Here is a 23395-nt window from a genome sequence, read left to right as displayed (position 1 = left end):
TGCATTTTAGTGCTGGTTTAACAACAATTCAAAGGCTATCTTTACACTTAGATTTCTCTCAAAAAGAGAAATGATGCTCACTAGGCAGGGTGGCCAAGTTTGGGATTTCCTTTTAAGCCTTCTAACTACCAGGCATTTTTGACCAGCTAGTTCCATGGTCACTGGTGACACGTAGAGTTCTTAGTATCACTGCTGCACCTCCTACTGTTTTATCAGTTTTTTTGTTTGCTGTTGTTGTTGGCTAGATTTCCTTTCTTTCAAATTAAGCGGGTACAAACCTCAGCATCTACCATGCGCTCTAAGGCCTTTCTCCTCAGAGTGGTCACAGGCCCAGCAACATTGAGACGTTACCTGGAAGCTTATTGGTAATGAAGACTCTCAGACCTGTCTTTCAGCAGTTTGCAATCTTTCATTTACCCAACTAATTTTTGAGATTAAATTTTGTATAAGAAAAACCCTGGAATTACAGCAGTGAACAAGGGGCTTCTGGTTCAGCACTGTCCAGTAGAACTTTCTGCAGTAATGGAAAAGATCTATTTAATATGCAGATTGAAACGTGGCTAGTGTGACTAAGGAACTGGATTTTTAATTTTTAATTAATGTAAATAGTAACGTGTATTGAATAGCTACTGGGTATCATATTTGTGCAATTCTGATCTATCAGGGAGGGGCAGACAGATCAAGGACTAAGACCAACATAATGAAAAAATAGCAAGCCCTGCAAGTTTGTATTTTATGGTGTAGATCAGAGTTGGCAAACTTTCTGTAAAGGGCCAGATAATAAACCTTTCTCAGCTTAGTATCTCTGTTGCCAAGTACTCAACTCTGCTGTTAACACAAAAGCTGCCATAGTATGTAAATGAATTGGCATGGCTATGTTCCAGTAAAACTTCATTTATAAAAACAGGTGGTGAGCCAAATGGCCATAGTTTGCCAACTCTTGGTATAGAGTAAAAGGAAAAGAATGAGTTTAAAGGTCAAAGTTGTGAGGGAAGTTCCTCTCTGGACTCTTTCCAGAAAGATGATTCTGAGTTGGCTATGTAAATGATATTTTGGCTGAGAGGTAGAAACTAGGCCTAGTTTCTGGAGGAAGTAATTCAATTGAGGGTTTCTTTAGAGATTCAAGGAGACCCACCTGAAGGCGCACACAGACGAGTCAGAAGGAATGAGGCTACATTACAGAACATAGTGACGGCCAAGCCAAAGGGGTTTTAAGTGCATTTTAAGCATTTTCTTTTCTCCTTCTTAAACTCCCATAACTTCAGGATCCAGAAGCATTGGCTCAATTAATGCTGTCCATACCACTAACCAATGATGGAAAATATGTACTGTTAAACGATCAACCAGATGACAATGATGGAAGTCCAAGTGAAAATAGAGGCGCAGAATCTGAAGCATAACCTTCTTGCGCCTTTGGGTGAAGAGCACCCAGGAAGGAGAGCTACCTCCTTAAGGGTTTTCAACTTCTCTGATACATACAGGCACACCACTTGGTTTCAGAATGCTGACAGCCGCTTGTGGAACGTACTATTGATGCCTTGATACTGAGACTTGGGAGGGAAACAGTAAGAAATGGTTGACAACATACCCATCTACAAATGTTATTTTAGGTGCTTTGTGGTAAGTCCTTTTCTTAGATTGCATTGTTCAGCGCTCAGAATGAAAGCTATGGAAAAAATTCATTGTTCACTTTATTTCAGTGTCATCTCTTTTCAGTTTCCAGTATCTTTTCAAAAAATGGTAAAAGCCTAGATTTATAATTTGATAAACACTAAATATTTCCTATTAATATAATCTATTTTTGTATTTTACTTAATGAGCTTTAAGTGCCTGTCATTCTGAAAATTGTATATTTATAATCAAGTTTATCTCATAATTGGGCCGAATAGCATTAATTTGTGCAGTTAGGTGATGAGCCCTGTGCTTTGAGGCTCGAGCACTAGCAGAAATGCAGGTCTAGTTTTGGTAATTGTTCAAACATCATGCAATAAAAAGACAAGCAGATGAGTACCACAAAAGATGTTTAGTTTTACAGTGGAACCTTAATGAACCAGCATTCAGAAGTTTATGGTCCTTTAGATACTGTTTTTAGGGGCGGATCACCATGGACAGGGTGCAGCTCTACCAATTCCTGTTTCTTCTGAGCCAGACCCTCCTTAAAGAAGGGACCAATTAACTTTAAAACTCACTTGAAGCACAGCTGGCCATGGGGCTTGGTATAAAAGTTCCTTTTTCCACCCTGACATGTCTGGTTCCAGGCATCCCAGCCCACTAGGAAACAAGTATAATTATCTTTAATTGGTACAGTATGTTTAATTATAACAAAGTTCAACAGAAATATCACTTTCTTTGTAATAAATTAACCTAGCAATAAAAGCTAGCAAATAAAACTATCTTTGTTTCTTCTGCTTTTTGTGGTTATTTTCTAGAACATCCCTGAAAAGAAACTAAAGTTGGTTCTGTAGCTTTAACAGTTAATTCCCAAAAGAAAACCAGGACATCATACTGAAATCACAGCAGAGGGGATGTACTATGCAACATGAGTGGAATAACGTGATCTCAATGCCAAGTTTTTAAAAGGTGCTGCTCTTAAAATGGTGGATTAATAAGGTAACTTTTGCAACTCAAAATTAGGTTAAAGGGTTTAACTGAGGAATCCACTTTTATAATGTGTGCACCGTCAGAGACACAGTGAGCTAGTCAAAACAAACAGTATGAAATTATACACCATAAAATCATCAGTTCAGTGTTAACTAATGTCTTATAAATTTCTATATCGTAATCATAGTAGATCAGTAAGTTCTGACAGGCTTCAAGAGCCCTGTCAGTCCCCTGAATTCTTGCTTAGAATTGTTCAGGATGGGAGGAGAACAACATTGTTAGAAACTGCAATCAGTTTTTTTAATTAAAAAAATTTTAATAATGTGTGGCCTACGGAAAAAAGACTAAACAAACAGAGCTACCATATGATCCAGCAATCCCACTCCTGGGTATATATCTGGAAAAGATGGAAACTAATTTTAAAAGATACATGCAGGCAGCACTATTTACAATAGCCAAGACATGGAAACAACCCAGGTGCCATCAACAGACAACTGGCTTAAAAAGATGTGGTGTGCATATATATAAATACACACACACAAACACACACAATGGAATATTATTCGGCTATAAAAAAAGAATGAAATATTGGCATTTGCAGCAACATGGATGGATCCAGATAATATTATACTTAGTGAAGTCAGTCAGTCAGAGAAAGACAAATATCATGTTATCACTTATATGTGGAATCTAAAAAATAATATAAATAAATCTATAAACAGAAAAAGACTAAGACAAGAAAACAAACTTTACCAAAGGGGAAGGCAGGGTGGGGTAGATAAATGAGGAATATGGGAATAACAAATACTAGTATATATATAACTACTCTATGTAAAATAGATAAGCAGCAAGGATTTACTGTATAGCACAGGGAACTATATTCAATATCTTGTAATAACCTATAATGGAAAATAATTTGAAAAAAATATTGATATATAAATGAATCACTTTGCTGTACACCTGAAACTAGCACAATATTGTAAATCGACTGTATTACCCAAAAAAACCAAAACAAAACAGTGTGGCTTAACTAAGCCACAAAGCCTGCAAATCATGAAAAACCAAAAGACTGAAATCCAATACATTAAAACTAACTTCACAAAAAAACACAGAATGAAAACACAAAATTAACTGAGCATATTCAGCAAGCACATATGACCAACAAAAATTAGTATCCAGAATATACAAAATATTCCTACAATTAGTAAGAAAAAGATAAATTGAAAAAAAAAATAGAAGTCATGAAGGCATTTCATAAAATAAAAAATAAAAAGGGCTCTTAAACAGAAATATGTTCAATCATATAAAAATCAAGGAAATGCAAATTAAAACCACACAGATACTGACTACAGACTGCAGAAATTAAGCTGCTGGTAGGGATGGAACAATGAGGAATAATCTCACCTACTGCTGGGATAGGAGAACAGTTTAGCATTCTCTCCAATGAACTTGCAGGTACACCTGGCCCTACCACCTAGGAGATTCATTTGTGACACTGCAGAAACTCAACACACGTACCCAGAAACATGTGCAATGATGATTACAGCAGCACTATTCATAGTATCCCAAATTTGGAAATAACCCAAATCTTACCTACAGACTAAATATAACACAATATGAGGGAAATAAAGCTAAATAAACTATATAGCTATATGCATCAACACTGATGAATTTAAAAAATGACAATGAATTAAAGAAGTCAATACATTTATATTAACTTTACAAAAACATGCAAAACACCATATTTTAAAAAATATAGATGGTTGTAACCCCAAAGAAAAGCACAGTGCACTGTGGTTTCCTCTGCAGTAGAAAGGGGAGCCAAGACCTGAGGAGGAATAATGGGAGCGCCTAAGTTGGTAGCAATAAGCTCTTAACCTACCTGGTGGCTACACAAGCATTCTAGTTTCATTCACTAAACAGTACATTACATATTATATACTCTTTTGTACATGCATCATATTTTTTAATAAAATTTTTAAGTTTAGAAAGAGTGGGTGACTTTCACCTTAACTGAAATGTGTGTTAATGCACATTAAGGCCCTCTGAAAATAAGTGCCATGTAAATGAAAGGTGGGAGGGTGGAAAATGAGATTGTTTTTTTTGAAGATTTAAGCATGCATTTTATTTTTAGTAGATCTTTCTTTATTGGAGTGTAATTGCTTCACAATACTGTTAGTTTCTGTTGTACAACAAAGTGAATCAGCCATATGAATACACAAGTCCCCATATCTCCTCCCTCTTGTGTCTCCCTCCCACCCTCCCTATCCCACCCCTCTAGGTGGTCACAAAGCACCGAGCTGATCTCCCTGTGCTATGCACCAGCTTCCCACTAGCCATCCATTTTACATTTGGTAGTGTATATATGTCAGTGCTACCCTCTCACCTTGTCCCAGCTTCCCCTTCCCACTCCCCATGTCAAGTCCATTCTCTATGTCTACCTCTTTATTCCTGTCCTGCCCCTAGGTTCATCAGAACCTTTTTTTTAGATTCCATATATATGTGTTAGCATACGGTATTTTTCTCTTTCTGACTGACTTCACTCTGTATAGACTAGGTCCATCCACCTCACTACAAATAACTCAATTTCGTTTCTTTTTATGGCTGAGTAATATTCCATTGTATATATGTGCCACATCTTCTTTATCCATTCATCTGTTGGTGGACATTTAGGTTGTTTCCATGTCCTGGCTATTGTAAATAGTGCTGCACGAACACTGTGGTACATGTCTCTTTTTCAATTATGGTTTTTTCAGGGTATATGCCCAGTAGTGGGATTGCTGGGTCATATGGTAGTTCTATTTCTAGTTTTTTTTAAGGAACCTCCATACTGTTTTCCATAGTGGCTGTATCAATTTACATTCCCACCAACAGTGCAGGAGGGTTCCCTTTTCACCACACCCTTTCCAGCATTTATCGTTTCTAGATTTATTGATAATGGCCATTCCGACGACCGGCATGAGGTAATATCTCATTGTAGTTCTGATTTGCATTTCACTAGTAATAAGTGATGTTTAGCATCTTTTCATGTGCCTCTTGGCCATCTGTGTGTCTTCCTTGGTAAAATGTCTATTTAGGTCTTCTGCCCATTTTTTAACTGGATTGTTTTTTTGATATTGAGCTCCATGAGCTGTTTGTATATTTTGGAGATTAATCCTTTGTCTATTGTTTCATTTGCAAACATTTTCTCCCATTCTGAGGCTTGTGTTTTTGTCTTGTTTATGGTTTCTTTTGCTGTGCAAAAGCTTTTAAGTCCCATTTGTTTATTTTTGTTTTTATTTCCATTACTCTAGGAGGTGGGTCAAAAAAGATCTTGCTGTGGTTTATGTCAAAGAGTGTTTTTCCTATGTTTTCCTCTAAGAGTTTTATAGTGTCTGGTCTTATATTTAAGTCTTTTAATCCATTTGGAATTTATTTTTGTGTATGGTGTTAGGGAGTGTTCTAATTTCATTCTTTTACATGTAGCTGTCCAGTTTTCCCAGCACCACTTATTGAAGAGGCAGTCTTTTCTCCATTGTATGTTCTTGCCTCCTTTGTTGTAAATTAGGTGCCCATACGTGTGTGGGTTTATCTCTGGGCTTTCTATCCTGTACCATTGATCTATATTTCTGTTTTTGTGCCAGTACCATACTGTCTTGATTACTGTAGCTTTGTGGTATAGTTTGAAGTCAGAGAGCCTGATTCCTCCAACTCCGTTTTTCTTTCACAAGATTGCTTTGGCTATTTGGGGGGTCTTTTGTGTTTCCATACGAATTGGAAAATTTTTTGTTCTAATTCTGTGAAGAATGCCATTGGTAGTTTGATAGGGATTGCATTGAATCTGTAGATTGCTTTGGGTAGTATAGTCATTTTCACAATATTGATTCTTCCAATCCAAGAACATGGTATATTTCTCCATCTGTTTATGTCATCTTTGATTTCTTTCATCAGCATTTTATAGTTTTCTGAGTACAAGTCTTTTGACTCCTTAGGCAGGTTTATGCCTAGGTATTTTATTCTTTTTGTTGCAGTGGTAAATGGGAGTGTTTCCTTAATTTCTCCTTCTGATTTTTCGTTGTTGATGTATAGGAATGCCAGATTTCTGTGCATTAATTTTGTATCCTGCAACCTTACCAAATTCATTGATTAGTTCTGGTAGTTTTCTGGTGGCATCTTTAGGATTGTCTATGTATGGTATCATGTCATCTGCAAACAGTGACAGTTCTTCTTCTTTTCCAATTTGTATTCCTTTTATTTCTTTTTCTTCTCTGATTGCTGTGGCTAGGGACTTCCAAACCTATGTTGAATAAGAGTGGTGAGAGTGGACATCCTTGTCTTGTTCCTGATCTTAGTGGACATACTTCCAGTTTTTCACCACTGAATATGATGCTTGCTGTGGGTTTGTCATATATGGCCTTTATTATGTTTAGGTTCCCTCTTTGCCCATTTTCTGGAGAGTTTTTTATCATAAATAGGTATTGAATTTTGTCAAAAGCTTTTTCTGCATCTGTTGAGATGATCATATGGTTTTTATTCCTTAATTTGTTAATATAGGTGTATCACATTGATTGATTTGCATATATTGAAGAATCCTTGCATCCCTGGGATAAATAAGCTAGCCTCACCAATTTTCATTTCCCAGCATTGCCTTTGGTTGTTTAGCCACCTGTCAGAACTACCGTTAGGGAAGAGCAGGACCTGCCTTACATTGTCAACACTTAGCTGAACCATTTAAAAAGAAATAGTTTTTATAAGACCAACTCAAATACAGACAGTTTATCTTCAAACTTTTCAACAGCTAATAATTATATGACAAGTGTATTTCTGCTTGTAAGAGCAATGATAATAATAGCTAATATTTATAGTAGTTAGTTTCCTAATAAAGCGCTTTATACAAATTAAATCCTCAAACAATCTATGAGCTATATTATTACACCATTTTATGCCTGAGGAAATGAAGCACAGAAAGGTTAAGTAACCTTGTAAGCAGCAAATCAGGATTCAAATCACAGTCTGGCTCCAAAATCTGTGCTTCTAACCACTATGTGCTATGTTACTAGCACACAGAGAAAACCAATCTCCAAACGCTCCTCTCAGTACATTAATCTTTGAAGATTATTCTGATATTCAATAATTACATCAACTTAAAAGTGCATCTTTAATGCCTTATTACCTTTTGTACACATTCTGAAATGATTACTGTAATACTAATTTTATATAGGTGGTGCTTCTGGGTACAGAAGTGCTAACTTTTTTTCCCTCACGTTAATAATAATGAGGGCATTACCAAAGAACGTGTCAGTACACACAGATCTTACCTACACTACAGAATGTACAGTCCTTAAAGGTGATCCCAGAATTACGACATCAGATCTGCACTGATTGGGAGATAAATTTCATCTACTTTCCTGAGTATGTCTCCACTGATAGGAACAACCAGCGCTATCCGGTAAACTAGGTGGTAAAGAAGAACCAAACTATTACAATAGAGGGAAATATCCATATACTTGTCCAAATCGACCTTTCATACAGTATATAAGAACTTTTTGTATAAACCAAACTCTCATTTTGCTATCACCATCTTTGAGTTCACTGCATAGTCCTATGACTTCACGTAATCTCTACAGAGCCACTTATTCTGGATTCCTTTTTTAAAACTGAAGTCTTTGACAACCTGTTAAATTGTTCCTAACATCTAAAAACAAAAAACTGTAGCATTAAATCTTTCTTAAGAAAAGGTATACCATCAGTCTGAAACTTCTGCACCTTAAGCTGGAAGAAGAACTAAAATTATTAAAATTGGTTAAAGTCTACCTTTTACGTTTGGCCAATCCATAAAAGAGTAACGTGACAATGTATGTGATGGTATTGTCTCATCTTTCCCACAACCTTACAAACTTTTCTCCTCAGAAGAGAAGGAGCAGCAATCAGACTTTCTGAGCAAGAACATTTTCTCCAGCACAGTATTTAAAAGGCTCTCCTTTATTATGATTGTTTCAGTTCAAGTCATGACTGCAGATGGCACTACAGCATTGCAAACTAATGATCCCTTCCCAGGATTAAGATTTAAAATTAAACATTCATGTGGGTTCTTTTATTTGAAAATAGCAAGCAACAGAAAGATTAAGAATATAAAAAGGAAAGAAAATAAGTCCACCTGGGATACAAAGAGGAGCCAGTACCAGTTTTATACTTGAAATTTTGCCTATGTGCAAGCAAGTATTTTTTTAAAGAGATTCCACACACTATTAGATCAAAGGGAACTCCAAAAAGATCAATATTAAGAACTACTGGTTTAAGACATTCAATTTTGAACATAAACATCCAGAGGAAGTAAATTTTTGAAATTGTATTTATTAATGTTCTATTATATCAATGCATATTGTATTCTCTTAGAACTGGGGAAGAGGAAAGCCCCACTTAACGGAGATAACAAACTTGCCATCTTTTATAAAATTTAATTAGAACTGACAATATTATGGTTAGTCCTTAATTCCTGAGAATTTGAACATTAAGTTTTCTGTGAGTTTACAACAAATGCTCACACTGATTTTTAAACTGCAGTTATGTCTGAAAAAAATGAGAATATTAACATTAATACATTAGCAAGGAAAACTGTCATCTAAATGTGTACATCAACTTAGGTGTAAAACACTCAAGCCCTGTTGCTCTGCACTTTTAACAGCATTTAAATATGCTTAATCTTTTCAGAGATTTTATTTCAAAAAAGTAAACTTATTATACCTCATCCAGACTGCAGTGACATTATTTTGAACTAAAGGCAAAATAATAATCTGTCACATTTTTCTCAATTGTAGGTATCCATGGAGTCAGCAATGTGAACTCTATGTAGTATTGATAAAATAACTGACATGTGTGGGGATAATGACAGAGACATCTGATTCTCTTCTATTTAGAATTTCTATCTCTATTAAAGGAGATGATTTTAGGGAAGTTAGAGAAGAAAAACAGAAAAAACAATACTGTTGCTATGAAATGGTGACCAATTTGATACAATCAAATGCAATATCATTAATATAAACATTTACAATAATGAAAATATAAATTATTAATTATGCAGCATGCTTTAGGGCCATTTCTACAGTTAGTACAAATTACAAATATTAAATGCCTTTAATCCATCCATTGTACATAACTCTGTAAGTCATGTTTACATAATAAACAAAAAACACTTCCTACCTATTCTGTTTCTTCTGAACTTTAACAGTGAAAGTGTTATCTTGAGCTGGGAAAGTTACCCTGACTGTGATCAATGAATACACACAGGGCATTGTACACCCGTTCCAAAAGCTGGAAATCAAACAACAATGTTAGAATTACTTGCAGGATTTACCCAAAGAAATGCTTAATAGGCAAGTGCAATGGAAAAATCAAGTATTTCCTAAAATGATGTTAGTATTACACATAAAGTTTTAAACTTTTTTGTCTTCACTGTAAAGGTATCATTGTATTATATTAAAAGACTATAGGCCATGATTAACCATTTAACTGATATAATCTTTACAAAAATAAAGCTAATAGCTTGCCAGGAATTAAATTTACTCAAAATCTTTACCTTTTAAATCAGTAAGTGATTTAGTTTATTAGAACTTTATTCTCACAGTGGTTAATTTTTTAAAAGCCTGCACAGTGCTTAATCTGATTTCTTAGATTATACTTGGTTTAAAGAAAAAGTCTGCCCAAACCATCATCAAGACTTCAGTTCAACCTAATGTAGAAGAAACCTGAGTTTGGATGTAGAAATAAGAATTCATTCAATTTTCTCTGCTATCATACATAATGCCTTCAGCCAAAAGTAAAGCTTCAAGCAGGACTCTATGGCTTTATCTGTATCTTCTTCCCCTTGAGTATTAAGTAAATCTTAAATTTAAAGCAGTTTTTGGAGGTTAAATGTTCTCAAAGCAATGTAAACTAGTTATAAAATATCTCACCACAGACAGCAGCAGCTCTTGTGAGCCACATGAAATTAACAATGAATCAGTTCACACTGTACAAAAAGGGTACGTAACACTTGTGCCTCACCTCTAGTATCAAAACCATCTTCATATATCCCTTTTATAAGAATATTGAAATGTATGCTTCATGAATTTCAGGCTCAATTCCTTTTGTTTAAACATTACTGGCTGTACATAGTATATGCACTGAATTTCCAATGACTGAGACAAATATGGATCAAAGACCTATACAAATACAAATTATAAACATTCATGTAGATTACAAGAGGTCTGAGGTGGCAGTTTAGGAATTTAAGTTAACCCTTCTAAAACTTCATTTCAAATAACTGTTCCCAGGCACATCTAGCCAAAGTCCAGACAAAAATCTGATTTTTAAATCTCATTCTCAACCTTTGAAAAGTAGAGCCTTCGGAAGAAGAATGGACTTAACTTTAGAGCACTGCCTTAGAGAGTTGCAGCATCTAAATATTTCCCAGAGATGTGACCCAGGAAACACTTGGTTATTAGCTTATTAACATCCATTTCATATACAATTCTGATGATTTCATAGGGGCAACGCATACCATCAGTATCATTTGACTACAGGATCTGCAGACACAGTGCTGTCGGACAGGTCTCCGTTGCTTGTTTTAGTCTCTTCTGGAAGCATGAGTGAAAATAATGGACATATTTATGTTCATTTTAAAAAATGAATTAAGTAACTAAAATTAAGGACTAAAAAAAAAAATTAAGGACTATATTGCTAAATTTCAAATTAAGAAAATGCTGCATCCACCAAATGTTTCTCTAACATCACAAATTATATGTAGTTTATTTACCTTAATTTTTTAGAAATCTAGGCTAAATATTGCAAATGTAATCGTTTTGACTGGTTTGTAATAGTAGTGTAGAATTGTGAGAGAGCAAAACTGCATCTGAGGTTTCACACTGCACATTCCCCCAGCTGGGCCAAGAAATTGTAGTGCTATTATTGATAGAAACATGGTTACACGTTCATGTATAAAATCATCCAGAATGAATAACTTTCCAATTGTATTTATAATTTATTTTTAAATGCAGTTTTTTATTATGACTGTGATAAAATGAATTTCTGCCTTTTGTGCAAAATGTTATATATATATATATTTCATTAACAGAGAAAAACTATTTAATGTTTTCAGCAACTTTGACAACATCTCTGAGCAAACTTTAGCTAAAATAGAGTCCTAAAACAGAACCACCACCCAGCATCAGGCATGTGGGTGACATACATTACCCAAAACCCTAGAGAGCTCCTTAAGAACAGCAGTCCAAAGCAGGAGCTCCACTGAGACTGAAATGTTTGTTTTGTCTTAATGCTTTTAGGCCTTAAAGTAAATGGCAATCCACCTGCAGAATATTCCTAGTTACCTAGGCTGGAGACAAGGTTCTGGCATCATGAAAGGCCTGAGCAGAACGTAAGCAATAACTCAATGTCTTCACAATTTAGATTATACTGACTCAAATTCTTCCAGATGGCTTCGCTAAATATTATTTTTAAATGAACCCAAACATAACATGTATATTTTTTTATTTAATAAATATTTAGTATCTTCCAGGTAACAGCCGGCAATCATTCTTCAAGAACATGATTATTATTCAGTCTAGATTCCAAAAATGCCTGCATATGCTAATAGTACTGATGGAACATTATCAACAGGGAATAGGGTAACTGATATAAGTGGTCTACCCAAATGAATCACCTCTATTCAGTGTGAAAAACATATTTATTTTAAAATTTAACTGGCAAAATAAGATTAACAAAAACATCACGTTTTATGAAGTATCTTTTATTCTTGATCTGTGAAATACAAGTAAGAAAAAGGAAAAAGAGCAAACATGAAACCTGTCATGTTGCTGTACCTAGTTTTAAGCTTCCAAAGAGGAAACCTAAGTTACATAATTTCCATAACAGAAAAAAGGAAATATCCATTCTTCAGGGGAGACAATTGTTGCTAAATTTCAAATTTGAGAGAAATGTACCACGAGGGTCCCTTAAGTATGAAATGCTGAACAATTTACACCCACAAAGAATATAATGGACAGAATCCTCTCCTTAATGACTATCAGCTATTACGGCTCTACTGCTCTCTAATTCTCCAAGGCCTGGCTGTGGAGGAGCACCGGAGGCTATTACTGTTACGCTAAAATGGCCTTGACTATTTTATGTCTCCTTCATCACCTGCCCCATACATTCAGTCAGTGTCCAGTCATCAGCAGCTCTGACTTAAGCCAACATTTAGTCTCCTCCTCTAATTTGTTCCTTCTTATCTGATACAGTTGAAGGATGAAAGAAAAAACCCTAAACTTGGTAAATTTTTTTTAAATTAAGAGAAGATGAACTGAATAAAGAGTTATCTCAGAATGAAAATGCATAAACTATGTTAAATTTCTTTTCAGTTTCACAAATGATCCCCTTAGGCTTTACTTCTTTAAAAAGACATTTCTAGGTCTATATTATTTTTCAAAAAGAAAAGTCTGACTAGATAAATTGGGGTATTCGTGTCTACTATTAAAGACAGATTTATTGGTCTTTCCAAATTTAAGCCACTCACTGACCTTCTTTCTCTTTCTTTTCTTGGTTTTCTTCAGCTGCAGTCTTGTCAGCTCTGAAGAAAATTCTTGCACTGCTCAGTGAGAAACAGAGCAATTCAAATTCCTAAGTAAATTAAAAAAATTAGAAATAAAAGCTGAAAATACTTACTTCAGTAAAACATCAAAATTATATTTAATATCTCATTATTTCTAAAAAGCTCTAGTGAGTGCAAATCGCAAATACAGAAACTGAACTGTGTAATCCACCCATTTTTTAAGATATGAGTCAAATGGCTTCTAAATACCATTCATTTAAAAATATACTCTTACATTCATCTCACTTGTTAAAATGGGAGTTTCAATATGATTTATGTTTCTTCAGTGATCAAGAAGTAATGGGTATTAAAAAGTCAAAGCAGATCTGACTGTTACTCTCTACCTGTAGATAAACATCCAGTCGCTTCTGAGTGAGATTCATGGTTTGTAGTAGTTTTTCATCCTGACTAGTTGACTGCACATTCTGTTGCTTAGCAACTGCTCTTATCTCCTTCAGGTACTTCTCTCTAACAGACTGGAACCAGTGAAGTGAGTCAAATTCCTGGTACTGATCCAAAAGCTTCAGAATATAAGCCACACCTAGAGTCACCAGCAAAACCAAAACGAAATTACAACGTGTAGACAAGTTATATTCTACTCCACCAGTAATTCCTAAAATTAAGCTAACCATTTTGAATTAACCCTCTTTCAAATTACATTTTACAGCACAAATGAATAAGTTTAGCAACATGGCTTAATTCCTCCTTAAAAACATATAAAGAACTAAAAAAAAAGGCCAATCAAGAAGAAATAACATGGCTATGAAAATCACCAGGAGATAACATGGCTGTAAGGGTGGGGAAAAACTTCCACTGCTAAATAGACAACTAGGAAGCTACAGGGAAACTAAATACAAGATGCTCAAACTGTAAATAAAACCACAACAGAAACAAAGCCTAAATAATTAGGTCCAACCACTCTAAGTGATTAGCAATACCAAAGGAGCATGAACAACAGTATAAATACTGGTCAATCAGATGACCCAGCCAAAACATAAACAGTAAATAAACACTGCTCATGAAAAACAAATCTACAAAGAGCACATAGCTCTATTCTCAAGCAAACATTTTGAAAAATCCATTGTAAGGTAAACATAAAATTCATGAGAAAACAATTCCACTAAGCTTACCCATGGCAAAGCCATCATCAGTAAAGGCAGCTCCAATTTTATTTTTTTTATTCAATTTCTCCTTGCAACTAATGGAATGCTCTACAAAGTTGAGGGTCTAAAAAGATATAACATATTAGAGAAACAATTGTGCTAAAAAATCTTCAGTTCCTAAAACAGACATTTCAAAAATTATAAACAGGATCTCTTCTAAGCTCCTGTCCTTTTGATTTGAAACATTTCCCTCATATAAATAGCCTCTTGGTGAGGTCATAATCTGTGTAAGTATCTCTTAATGGCTCTTCTTTCCAAGTCCTTTAAATATGAGCACTCCCTCAATCACCACTTAACCCAAGCACAGTGCTTTTGTGTATGGTTCATTCTAAAATATTATGCACATTTAACAAATGAAGGCACTGAGATTTGAGAGGTTTTAGTAACTTGCCTAAAGTCATACTCTAAATCAAAGTTGTCGTCAGAAAAGTAGGCCTGCTTTACTTAAAAGCTCAAGCGCTCTTAAGCATGGCAGTCCTTACTTCTGCCCACCCAATTCATTCTACAATAGTATTTCTTACCATATTCTCGGTTTAAAAGGCTTAGTAGTCATTTGGATAAACAAATTACCCCCAAAAAAGCACTTCCCTAAAAGTTTAGCTCCTCTGAAATACCTTATCTAATCATAGCATTTATTCAACAAATATTTACTGAAACTTAATAATAATAATACCAGGGATTATTAAATAATTACAATAAAAAAATGAATACCATCAAAGAGTTCACACTCTATAGAGCAGCACTCCTGGCAATGACAGAAATGCTGTGTATCTACATTGTCCGATACAGTAAGCCACTAACCACATATGGCCACTGTGCACTTGAAATGTGTATGGTAAAACTTAGGAACTGAACTGAATTTCTTTATAAAATTTTAACTAATTTACATTTAAGTAGCCACTAGGGGCTACAAAAGGATAGCACAGCACTGGGATAGAGAGAGACCTGATTAAAAATAATTATGGTACAGTGTGATAAGTACTATAATAGCTTACATTGGAAACAAGATTATCAAGTTCCACTTTTTTTGCCTGTAAAACTTACTTGGCAGTTAATCACATTTTATAAAATCTTTGTCAACTGTTACTTAAATCTTCTTTAGATATCTCATTTATGTTTGTCTTCTTTCTGGAATTAGATTATAAACTCAAGGACACAAGAATAGCGTCCTATACTTCTCTTCTTTGTAGTGTTTGTAATCCCTCTTGTTTTCTCCATCACTAACTGAATTCTGACAGCAGCTCTGCAAAACTAGACTCTTCCTCAATCCCACAAATGGTTTGCCATTGCTGTTTACCATGAATTCAAATTAAAGAAATATGGTGAGAACTCACCGTGAGTTAACTACACTATTATCAAAGTATAACTAAGATAGACTCGCCTCCAATCTGACACTTCATATTCATATCTGAAGATGAAAAGATAATGCCTATCAGATAACTGTGGACATTTTTGCTACATAACAATTATTATAATAGAGCATTAACAATTAACATATAAAAAAAAAACAGTAGAAAGGAAAATGCGTGAAGAAAAAAGCTGTCCATAGGCCATCAGCTACTTTCAATGGATAATAATGGTTCTAATATGTTAGAACATATGTGTTAATTCAGGCAGCAACGTGAAAAGTTATTACTCAATCAAAGTTAGATGTAATCAAAAGCTATGTGTGCTCAGTGATATTTAGATTTTAGAGCTATCCATTTACAAATTTTTTATGAAAGAGCTGTGTTATAGAAACCTTTATAGAAAAATAACTCTTATTGCTAATATACACCTCTCTAATCTCTCAACTCCATTTTCCCCACTGCGATTTTGGTTAACCTGAGCTATTTTTAAGATGCCAACTACAGAATTAGAGCAAAACATACCATATACTACAACGAGAAAGCACTAAAATTTTAGCTTAGATGTTCATATTTACTACCAAAAGACAGAAGTTGTCCTCAAATAGTATGCTTTTAAGAAATACTTCGTATTGTAACGGTCTATATTAATCACTTAAAATGATTATATGGTATAATTCAGCCCAAAGATTATATGGTGTTTGTGTGTGTGTGTGTGTATGTGTGTGTGTGTGTATATATATATATATATATATATAAAATAGTGTATACTCAAGTAATTTTAATCACACTAGGATTTCTCTGGCTGTTATGAACAAATAAGAATCTATCTGAACTATGAATAAGTCTCATTCTGCATAGCTAATAAGTAAAAATTCTAGACCGCATTCACTGAGACCACATTTAGTTTTATCTACAACCAGAAAGTCAACAATATAGTCTGTTTGCATTTCCTGCTGTAAAAAAAACTGGATCTATTTATTAATACTTTTTCAAAAAAATCATTTTGTATCTAAAAATACTCACCAGAGGTGGAACAATGATATAGAAATTTCGGAGATGTATATTCTTCGGCCTTCGAAACTCTGGAGCAAAAACATCCACAAGCATTTTGAAATACTCTGTGCCTTCGGCAGAATTTCGGGTGTGATCACTGAGGACTGAATCCAAATGCCTAAAATACAAAAAAATTATTTACTTGGTTCCTTTCTCAAAAGAAGATGTGGCTTTTAAAATCCACTTCTCATTAGTTTAGATGAGAGCACTCAAAAATATGAAATATAAGACATTTCTAAGTAAACTTCCTTGGGGTTCAGAATGAACTCATTTTTTTATGGACAGAGGCTAATCAATATGATTTAATTAACTTAGTCCCTAAAACAGAATATGTAGCGTCTCTTGGAACTTTACAGAGTTTTGTATTTCTTCTTCTCACAGTGAGCCCTGTAGAATTCCATTTCATTGTAAATAAATTCCTTTTCATCTTAAATCTCTTCACTAACACTTCTTCTATACCTCCTCACCTCAACTGAAACCCATCTCCTTTTGAAGAACTTAGCTTCCCACTCAACCTTCAGAAATATTAGCTGCTTTTTCTCCTACATCCCTTATGTATAGCTATTACCACTTTCAAATTATTATTCCCCCACCACTAGACAGTCTTAGAAATCTCTCCTTTGAGACTCACATGATCCAACTATATCCAACTACCCCCTCCTGAAAGCAGGCATCTGTAACGGTTTTAACCACTGCTCTACATTTATCTTGGACTATGATACCTACTCCAGTTCTCCTCCATCATTCTGGAAGACTTAATGTCCATTTAGATAATCAATTCATTATCATAACCTCATAACTCCATGACTTCACCTGCCATGAACTTTCCTTCACTTGATGAGTAAACATTTTGGGCGAGACTACAAAATAGGTACTTGCCATTACACTGCATCAGGGGGCCCTATAATCTCAGCATGTCCTGTTACTGGTGATGCTAAGTTTGACCACTTGGTTAAGGTGGAATACATCAGTCTCTCCATTGTGAAGATGTTTTTTTCCCTTTGTGTTTAATAATCAATTTCTGAGATAATTTTTTCATAGTGAATGAATACTCTGTTCTCCAAAAATGTTTAAGAACCCAATGTTTTGACGATTTGTCTCATTTCAAGTATTACAGGGATGGTTGCAAAACTGTTTTTTTCCCTAAATTTTCTCATCCCTTCTATATTTACTAGCTGGCTAGCACTGTAAAAAGGAACTTTCCCTCTGCTTCTCCAACTTTTCTTATTATCACTATACTCACGGTTTCTTTTTTAATTCAATGTATTGTAAGCAATTTCTACCATTATTCTTTTTGATATTCAAATTGTCTCCACTTTGCCCAGGGGTGCCCCTTCATGCCTGATTCAATAAGTGTTACAATTATTAATATTAATAATATAACTTAGTTTTCTAAAGACTTTCTTAACAATTCTGCATGCCTCTCTCAAGTTTTAAATTGTTTTCCAAAATCACTATTTACTCAAGTCTGTAGATCTGCACTGTCCAATAAGATAGTCATTAGCTGTTTAAATTTAAATGAAATAAAAATTTTAATTCAGTTCCCTAGTCCCATTAGCCCTATTTCCAGTATTCAACAGCTACATGTGGTTGTGACTACTGTACTGGACACTGCTGCTCTAGACTACATGAAAGGAAGGGCTAGTATTCTAGAAATGTGTTGGCAAATAGAAGTATTTAAAAAGAGTACAAAGAAATAAGTGAAATTAGTTTTATTAATGAGATATTTGGCATTCTTTTTTAAACACTAAATCCTCAAAATCAGTTATGAACTTTACACTTTAGCACATTTCAATTCGGACTAGACATGTCAGGTGTTCAACAGTCACATGCATTAGAGACCATGGTCTAGAAGATCCCTTTTAGGGAAGTTGGAAAGACATCAGAATACTGTAGTCTTGAAAACATTATATTTCATAAATTGAGACCATAACTTGCACAGTAAAAACACTGACATATAAGTTTATATATTACCCTCTAGCCTTGTCTTTAGCATTTAAATGAACATATACTTTTTAAATCTCCAAATTTAAATTATTCCAAAATTAGATTACCTAGCTGCTTTTAATGTTTCTTCTGCAAGACCTTCTTCTTTTACTAGTTCTTCAAAATTTACAATATCTTCAAGATCAGGTACAAATCTACATAAGAATTTGGGAAGGAATTTATTAAGTTAAATATGTGCAATTGACACAGATATGAAAGCAGTACTGGAAGACTCTAAATTTTTCAACTGTATCTTTGGAAAGAATTTTGCATTTCAGTTATATTATTAATATCACTTTAGTTCCATAATTGAATTTTAGATATATGAATAATCAAGTTATCCTTAAAAATCATGTAATCTATAGAACCATTCACAAACTGTACTAATAAAAGAAATTAACTATAACTTTAAGAGAAATAAAGCTTTTCAACGGTCTGCTGTAGTCTTAAAATTTGAGAAAAAATTTAACTAGTACAATTAATGATTTTCTTCCATATTTGATCTCAAAATATATCAACAAAAAAAGAAAAAACCCTCTCTACAATATTACTTATAAAAAACATAGATTTAATGACAAAATTTCTAAATGGCATAAACAAGGCAAAAATATGTTTGCATCCATACCTAATGGCATTGCTGCTACAATGAAGGCCACCAGATCTTATCATCCGTACATAGCCCATAGCATTACCTTAAAAACCACACACACAAAAAATCAGATGTTTATACAAATAACTCTAAGTTCTAATAATCAGGAATACAGTTATTTATAGCAATTACAAGGTTTCCACTCCTAAGTAGCAAGAGATTTTGCTGTATTTTACACTTCAGTTTTTGCTCCATAAAAATAAAACTTACACATTTGTGCACTTAAAATATAAATGTACATATATACATCTATATTAAATATTTTTAAAATAAATGTAACTTTCACTTGTAAAGTCATTAAATGCTGACTACATTTTAAAAAATCAAACTTTAATATATTACTAGATCAATAATTTCTTCACTCACATTAAGTATGTGTCTGTGTCTCTCTCTCACTCTCATACACACACACAGCTGGAAGTGATATTCAGAAATCCTTATCTGATGCCTCCCAAACTAATATCTCCAACCTGGGCTACTCCTCTAGGCTTTTTTATCCAATGCCTACACCTACATGTCTAAGAGAAATTTTAATTTAGTAAGTTCAACTCAAACTCAAGATCTTCACCCCCAATTATATTTTCTACCTTAGAAACTGACAATTCTATCCTTCCAGTAGCTCAGGCCAAATGCGCTGAAGTCATCCCTGACTCCTTCCTTTCTCTCACACTTTATATCTAATCAATGGGCAAATTATGTTGGCTCTACCTTCAAAATGTAGCCAGAATCCAACCAGTTCTCACCACCTTCACAGCTATCTCCCTATTCCAAACCAGCACCATCTCCTGCCTAGAAATGCACTACGCACTGGCCTCCTGATGGCTCTACTTCCACCTTTAGCGTCCCACCCCTTACAATGTTTCCTTCGCATAGCGGCTGGTGGTTCTTCTAAAACTAAGTTGGAGCATTTCATTCCTTTTCTGAAAACTCTACAATAGCTTTCCATCTCAGAATAAAATCCAAATTCCTAACATGGTCATCACAGCCTTGTATGATCTTGCCCCTTGCTGCTGTTCTGATACCATGCCCTACCATTCAGGTCTTCACTAACTCCATTCCAGCCCCTGACTATTTCCCAAAAATGCCAAGCAGACTCAGGGATTTTACATTTACTGTCGCCTCTTTCTGGTATACTCTTTTCCTAGCTATGCATGCACATGGCTTATTCCTCCATGTTATTTAGGTTCCTGCCCATATGTCACCTCCTTAGAGCTTTCCCTGAATATCACTAAATAGCACTGCCCAGCCCCACTACATCTCCTTACTCAGCACCTATCATTGATAAATTACATATCTCTTTGTGTCTCATCCCACTAGAATGCAAGATCCATGATACAGCTTTTGTTTTCTTCACTGCTCTATCCCTAGAGCCAACATTTCCTACTCAAATGAAATGAAATTACTTGGGAGAAAGAATAGACAAAAAGGTAAGAAGCTGTTAATATTTCACAACCATATATTACAGTAATATGTACTTTATATACATAATCTCATCTGATACCTTTTAAAACCCTCAAGTAGTATTACTGAATCTATTTTAAGGCTTATCTCAATATGAGAGATGATGTTAAAATGTTTCTTTATGCATCTTAGACAAATCAAGTATCTAGTGTGATTGTTTTCCTCCAAATTGTCAAACTGGTATCTGGCTGATCAAATATGCTAGTGAGAAGCAAATAGAGAGTAGCAGTGAAAAGCAAACCTCTGAAGCCAGACTAGTTGGGTTCAAATATGGACTCCGTACTTTTTAGCTATAAAACCTAGGTCAAGTTATAAACTTTGTGTCTTAGTCTCCACATCTGTTAAATTAAGCTCTAAAGGGGCAAAGACTTTGTTTGTTGTCATAGGTATCACCAGCACCTAGGAACATTGTGTTGTCCTCAATAAACCTATGGAATGAATGAATGGAAATAACATTTACTTCATAACACTGTTGAGTTTTACATGCATTAGAACATATAAAGCACTCAGAACAGCCTTGGCACATAGTAAATAAACGCCCAATAAATGTTAATGGTTGTTAATTATTTCAGCAGGCAAAGAAGGACTTAGACAAAAGGACTTCTCACTTTGCTCCCGGCTCTGAGATTCCTTACTCCTTTTCTCAAGAGAGTGAAGAGACTCAAAAGCACATTACAATTTTTTATAGGCAGAGGTAAAGAATTTATATTTCCTAAGAAGAGAATAAAGAATAAAATGCTGGAACAAAGTAAAAAGGATAATATGCGCCAACTGCGGAATACATGCTAGTGGCAACAGAGGTGTCGTTATTTTTTGTGTATTGGGGGAAAATGTGTATTTTGATGTGTATTGGGGGAAAATGACTAGCATACTAAGCTCATGATTTAATGATAATTTCATAGTACAAAATTATACTTTTAAAAAATATAAAAACATGAAATAAATACTACTACAGGCAGTATTCACATGGGGGAAAAAACTCAGATACTGGTATATGAATTAAGTGAAGTTTTAAGCAACACTGCTCCAGAGAAACAGCTCTTAATCTGAGGCCCACGGACTCTGACTTTGAGCACCTGAACTCCAGTGTATTATATGCACAACTGTATGTGAACGTGCATACAGGCATTGTTCTGGGAAAAACAAAAGTCAATCCAGAGCTTTCATCAGATTCTCAAAAAGGGTTAAAAACTACTGCTCCAAAAGTTTACAATCTAATATGTCATCAAATATCACTATGAATAAAAAAGTACTTATTTGAAAATACCTTATTATTAAATTGTTTAAAATTAAAAATTTACTAAGGTAAAATTCTCTAAGTTCTTGTACTAATACAAAATAGAAAGGCCTAATATGTAAACCAATTAATTTATAAAACTTAAGCTAGTGCTCACTGACTTTACTACCTAACTAAATGCTTATAATACCCTTCCCACTAGTAAACTTAAAGCCCCTTAGAACAAAGGCTATTATTTGTATTCTCAGCATCTAGAAAAATATCTGGTATAACAGAGACTTTATAAATGTTTGATAAATGAATGAATGAATCTCAGGAGCCACAATTTTACCAAATTATAGTCAATAAGAATTTACTAACTGCTTGGTGTCTGCAACTGTGAAGAATACAAAACACCTTTGAACTTGGAGCCAAAAAAGTCCCAGCAACACCACTTCTCTCTCTTGAGTTTCTCTTTTTTCATCTTTAAAAACATGACTACATGCCTATCTCAAGGGTTACTGTGCAGATATTAATAGAGATAATATATGTGAAAAGCTCAAGTAAGCATAAAGTTTTTTTAATCTAGGATTATTTTTAAATGCAGTTCTTGTTTTTAAATATAGTATTACACATTTCAGAAGCCAAGTTCTACTTGTAAGCAGAAGGGCAACTCAAGAAATTATATATAAATATGAAATGATGTAGCACAGAAAAATTATTAGTTAACTTCACATAAACATTTCACACATTTGCATTTAGGCTTAACTTTTAAAAGTCTAAAACACTGCCTTGAACAGAGTAGGTACCCAATAAATAGTTACCAGCTGACTATTTACCATGAGTATGGCCTTTGAGATGAGTAGGTTATTATATTTTTAATTTAACTGAAGAGCTTATCCACAAAAAGTTATTTATATTATTTTATTTATAAATATTTCATTTATTTAAATTACAATCTCTCAATTATTATTATGCACCAACAGTCTAATCATACCTGAAAAACTTTTGGTAAGAAAAGGAAATTATTAGTGAAATAAAGCTGAACTCGGGCACTCACATATTAAGTTTATTCGTATGAGATACTTAATATATGAGATAGATTCTTGGGATTTGTACTTTATTTCCCAACACTTTTACAATAACTTACCAATCTGGCTGATGAGTTGCCTGAACTGATCAAGGTAGCTTTGTCCCTCTGGGGTTATTCCAAGTTTTCTGATGCCTCGATTGAATTTTTCTGCTCTTTCAAAAGGATACTAGGGAGATAATTTGAAGACTACCATTATTAACAAAGACCCCTAAATCATAAAA

At 34.3% G+C, this 23395-nt stretch overlaps 2 protein-coding genes across 13 annotated transcripts in view; one reads left to right on the top strand and one right to left on the bottom strand.

Annotated features, from left to right (window-relative positions):
• The window catches only part of APPL2 (adaptor protein, phosphotyrosine interacting with PH domain and leucine zipper 2), a 51185-nt gene extending 48779 nt beyond the window's left edge, over positions 1-2406 (top strand). For 4 of the 7 annotated variants that reach the window (XM_036867307.1, XM_036867310.1, XM_036867308.1 and 1 more), the window contains one exon: positions 1266-2406. In XM_036867307.1, coding sequence (XP_036723202.1) covers positions 1266-1400 — 135 coding nt within the window. In that variant the 3' untranslated portion in view covers positions 1401-2406. The remainder of the gene's footprint in view (positions 1-1265) is intronic. The other 3 variants (XM_036867306.1, XM_036867309.1, XM_036867305.1) reach the window with 3 other exon arrangements.
• Positions 1-23395, bottom strand: part of WASHC4 (WASH complex subunit 4) — an 85766-nt gene that overhangs the window by 20079 nt on the left and 42292 nt on the right. For 2 of the 6 annotated variants that reach the window (XM_036867300.1, XM_036867301.1), the window contains exons 26-33: positions 23232-23340; positions 19381-19447; positions 18824-18910; positions 16740-16887; positions 14335-14431; positions 13549-13745; positions 13134-13233; positions 11120-11195 (exon numbers count right to left, since the gene is read on the bottom strand). In XM_036867300.1, the coding sequence (XP_036723195.1) occupies positions 11128-11195; positions 13134-13233; positions 13549-13745; positions 14335-14431; positions 16740-16887; positions 18824-18910; positions 19381-19447; positions 23232-23340 (873 nt within the window). In that variant the 3' untranslated portion in view covers positions 11120-11127. Of the gene's footprint in view, positions 1-8542; positions 11196-11781; positions 12376-13133; positions 13234-13548; positions 13746-14334; positions 14432-16739; positions 16888-18823; positions 18911-19380; positions 19448-23231; positions 23341-23395 lie in introns of those variants that run through there. The other 4 variants (XM_036867298.1, XM_036867303.1, XM_036867299.1 and 1 more) reach the window with 3 other exon arrangements.

Source organism: Balaenoptera musculus, chromosome 10 (genome assembly GCF_009873245.2).
Source record: "Balaenoptera musculus isolate JJ_BM4_2016_0621 chromosome 10, mBalMus1.pri.v3, whole genome shotgun sequence".
NCBI classification, from domain to species: domain Eukaryota; kingdom Metazoa; phylum Chordata; class Mammalia; order Artiodactyla; family Balaenopteridae; genus Balaenoptera; species Balaenoptera musculus.
Note: the sequence above shows the minus strand (reverse complement) of the source record. Positions and strands in the feature narration are given on the sequence as shown.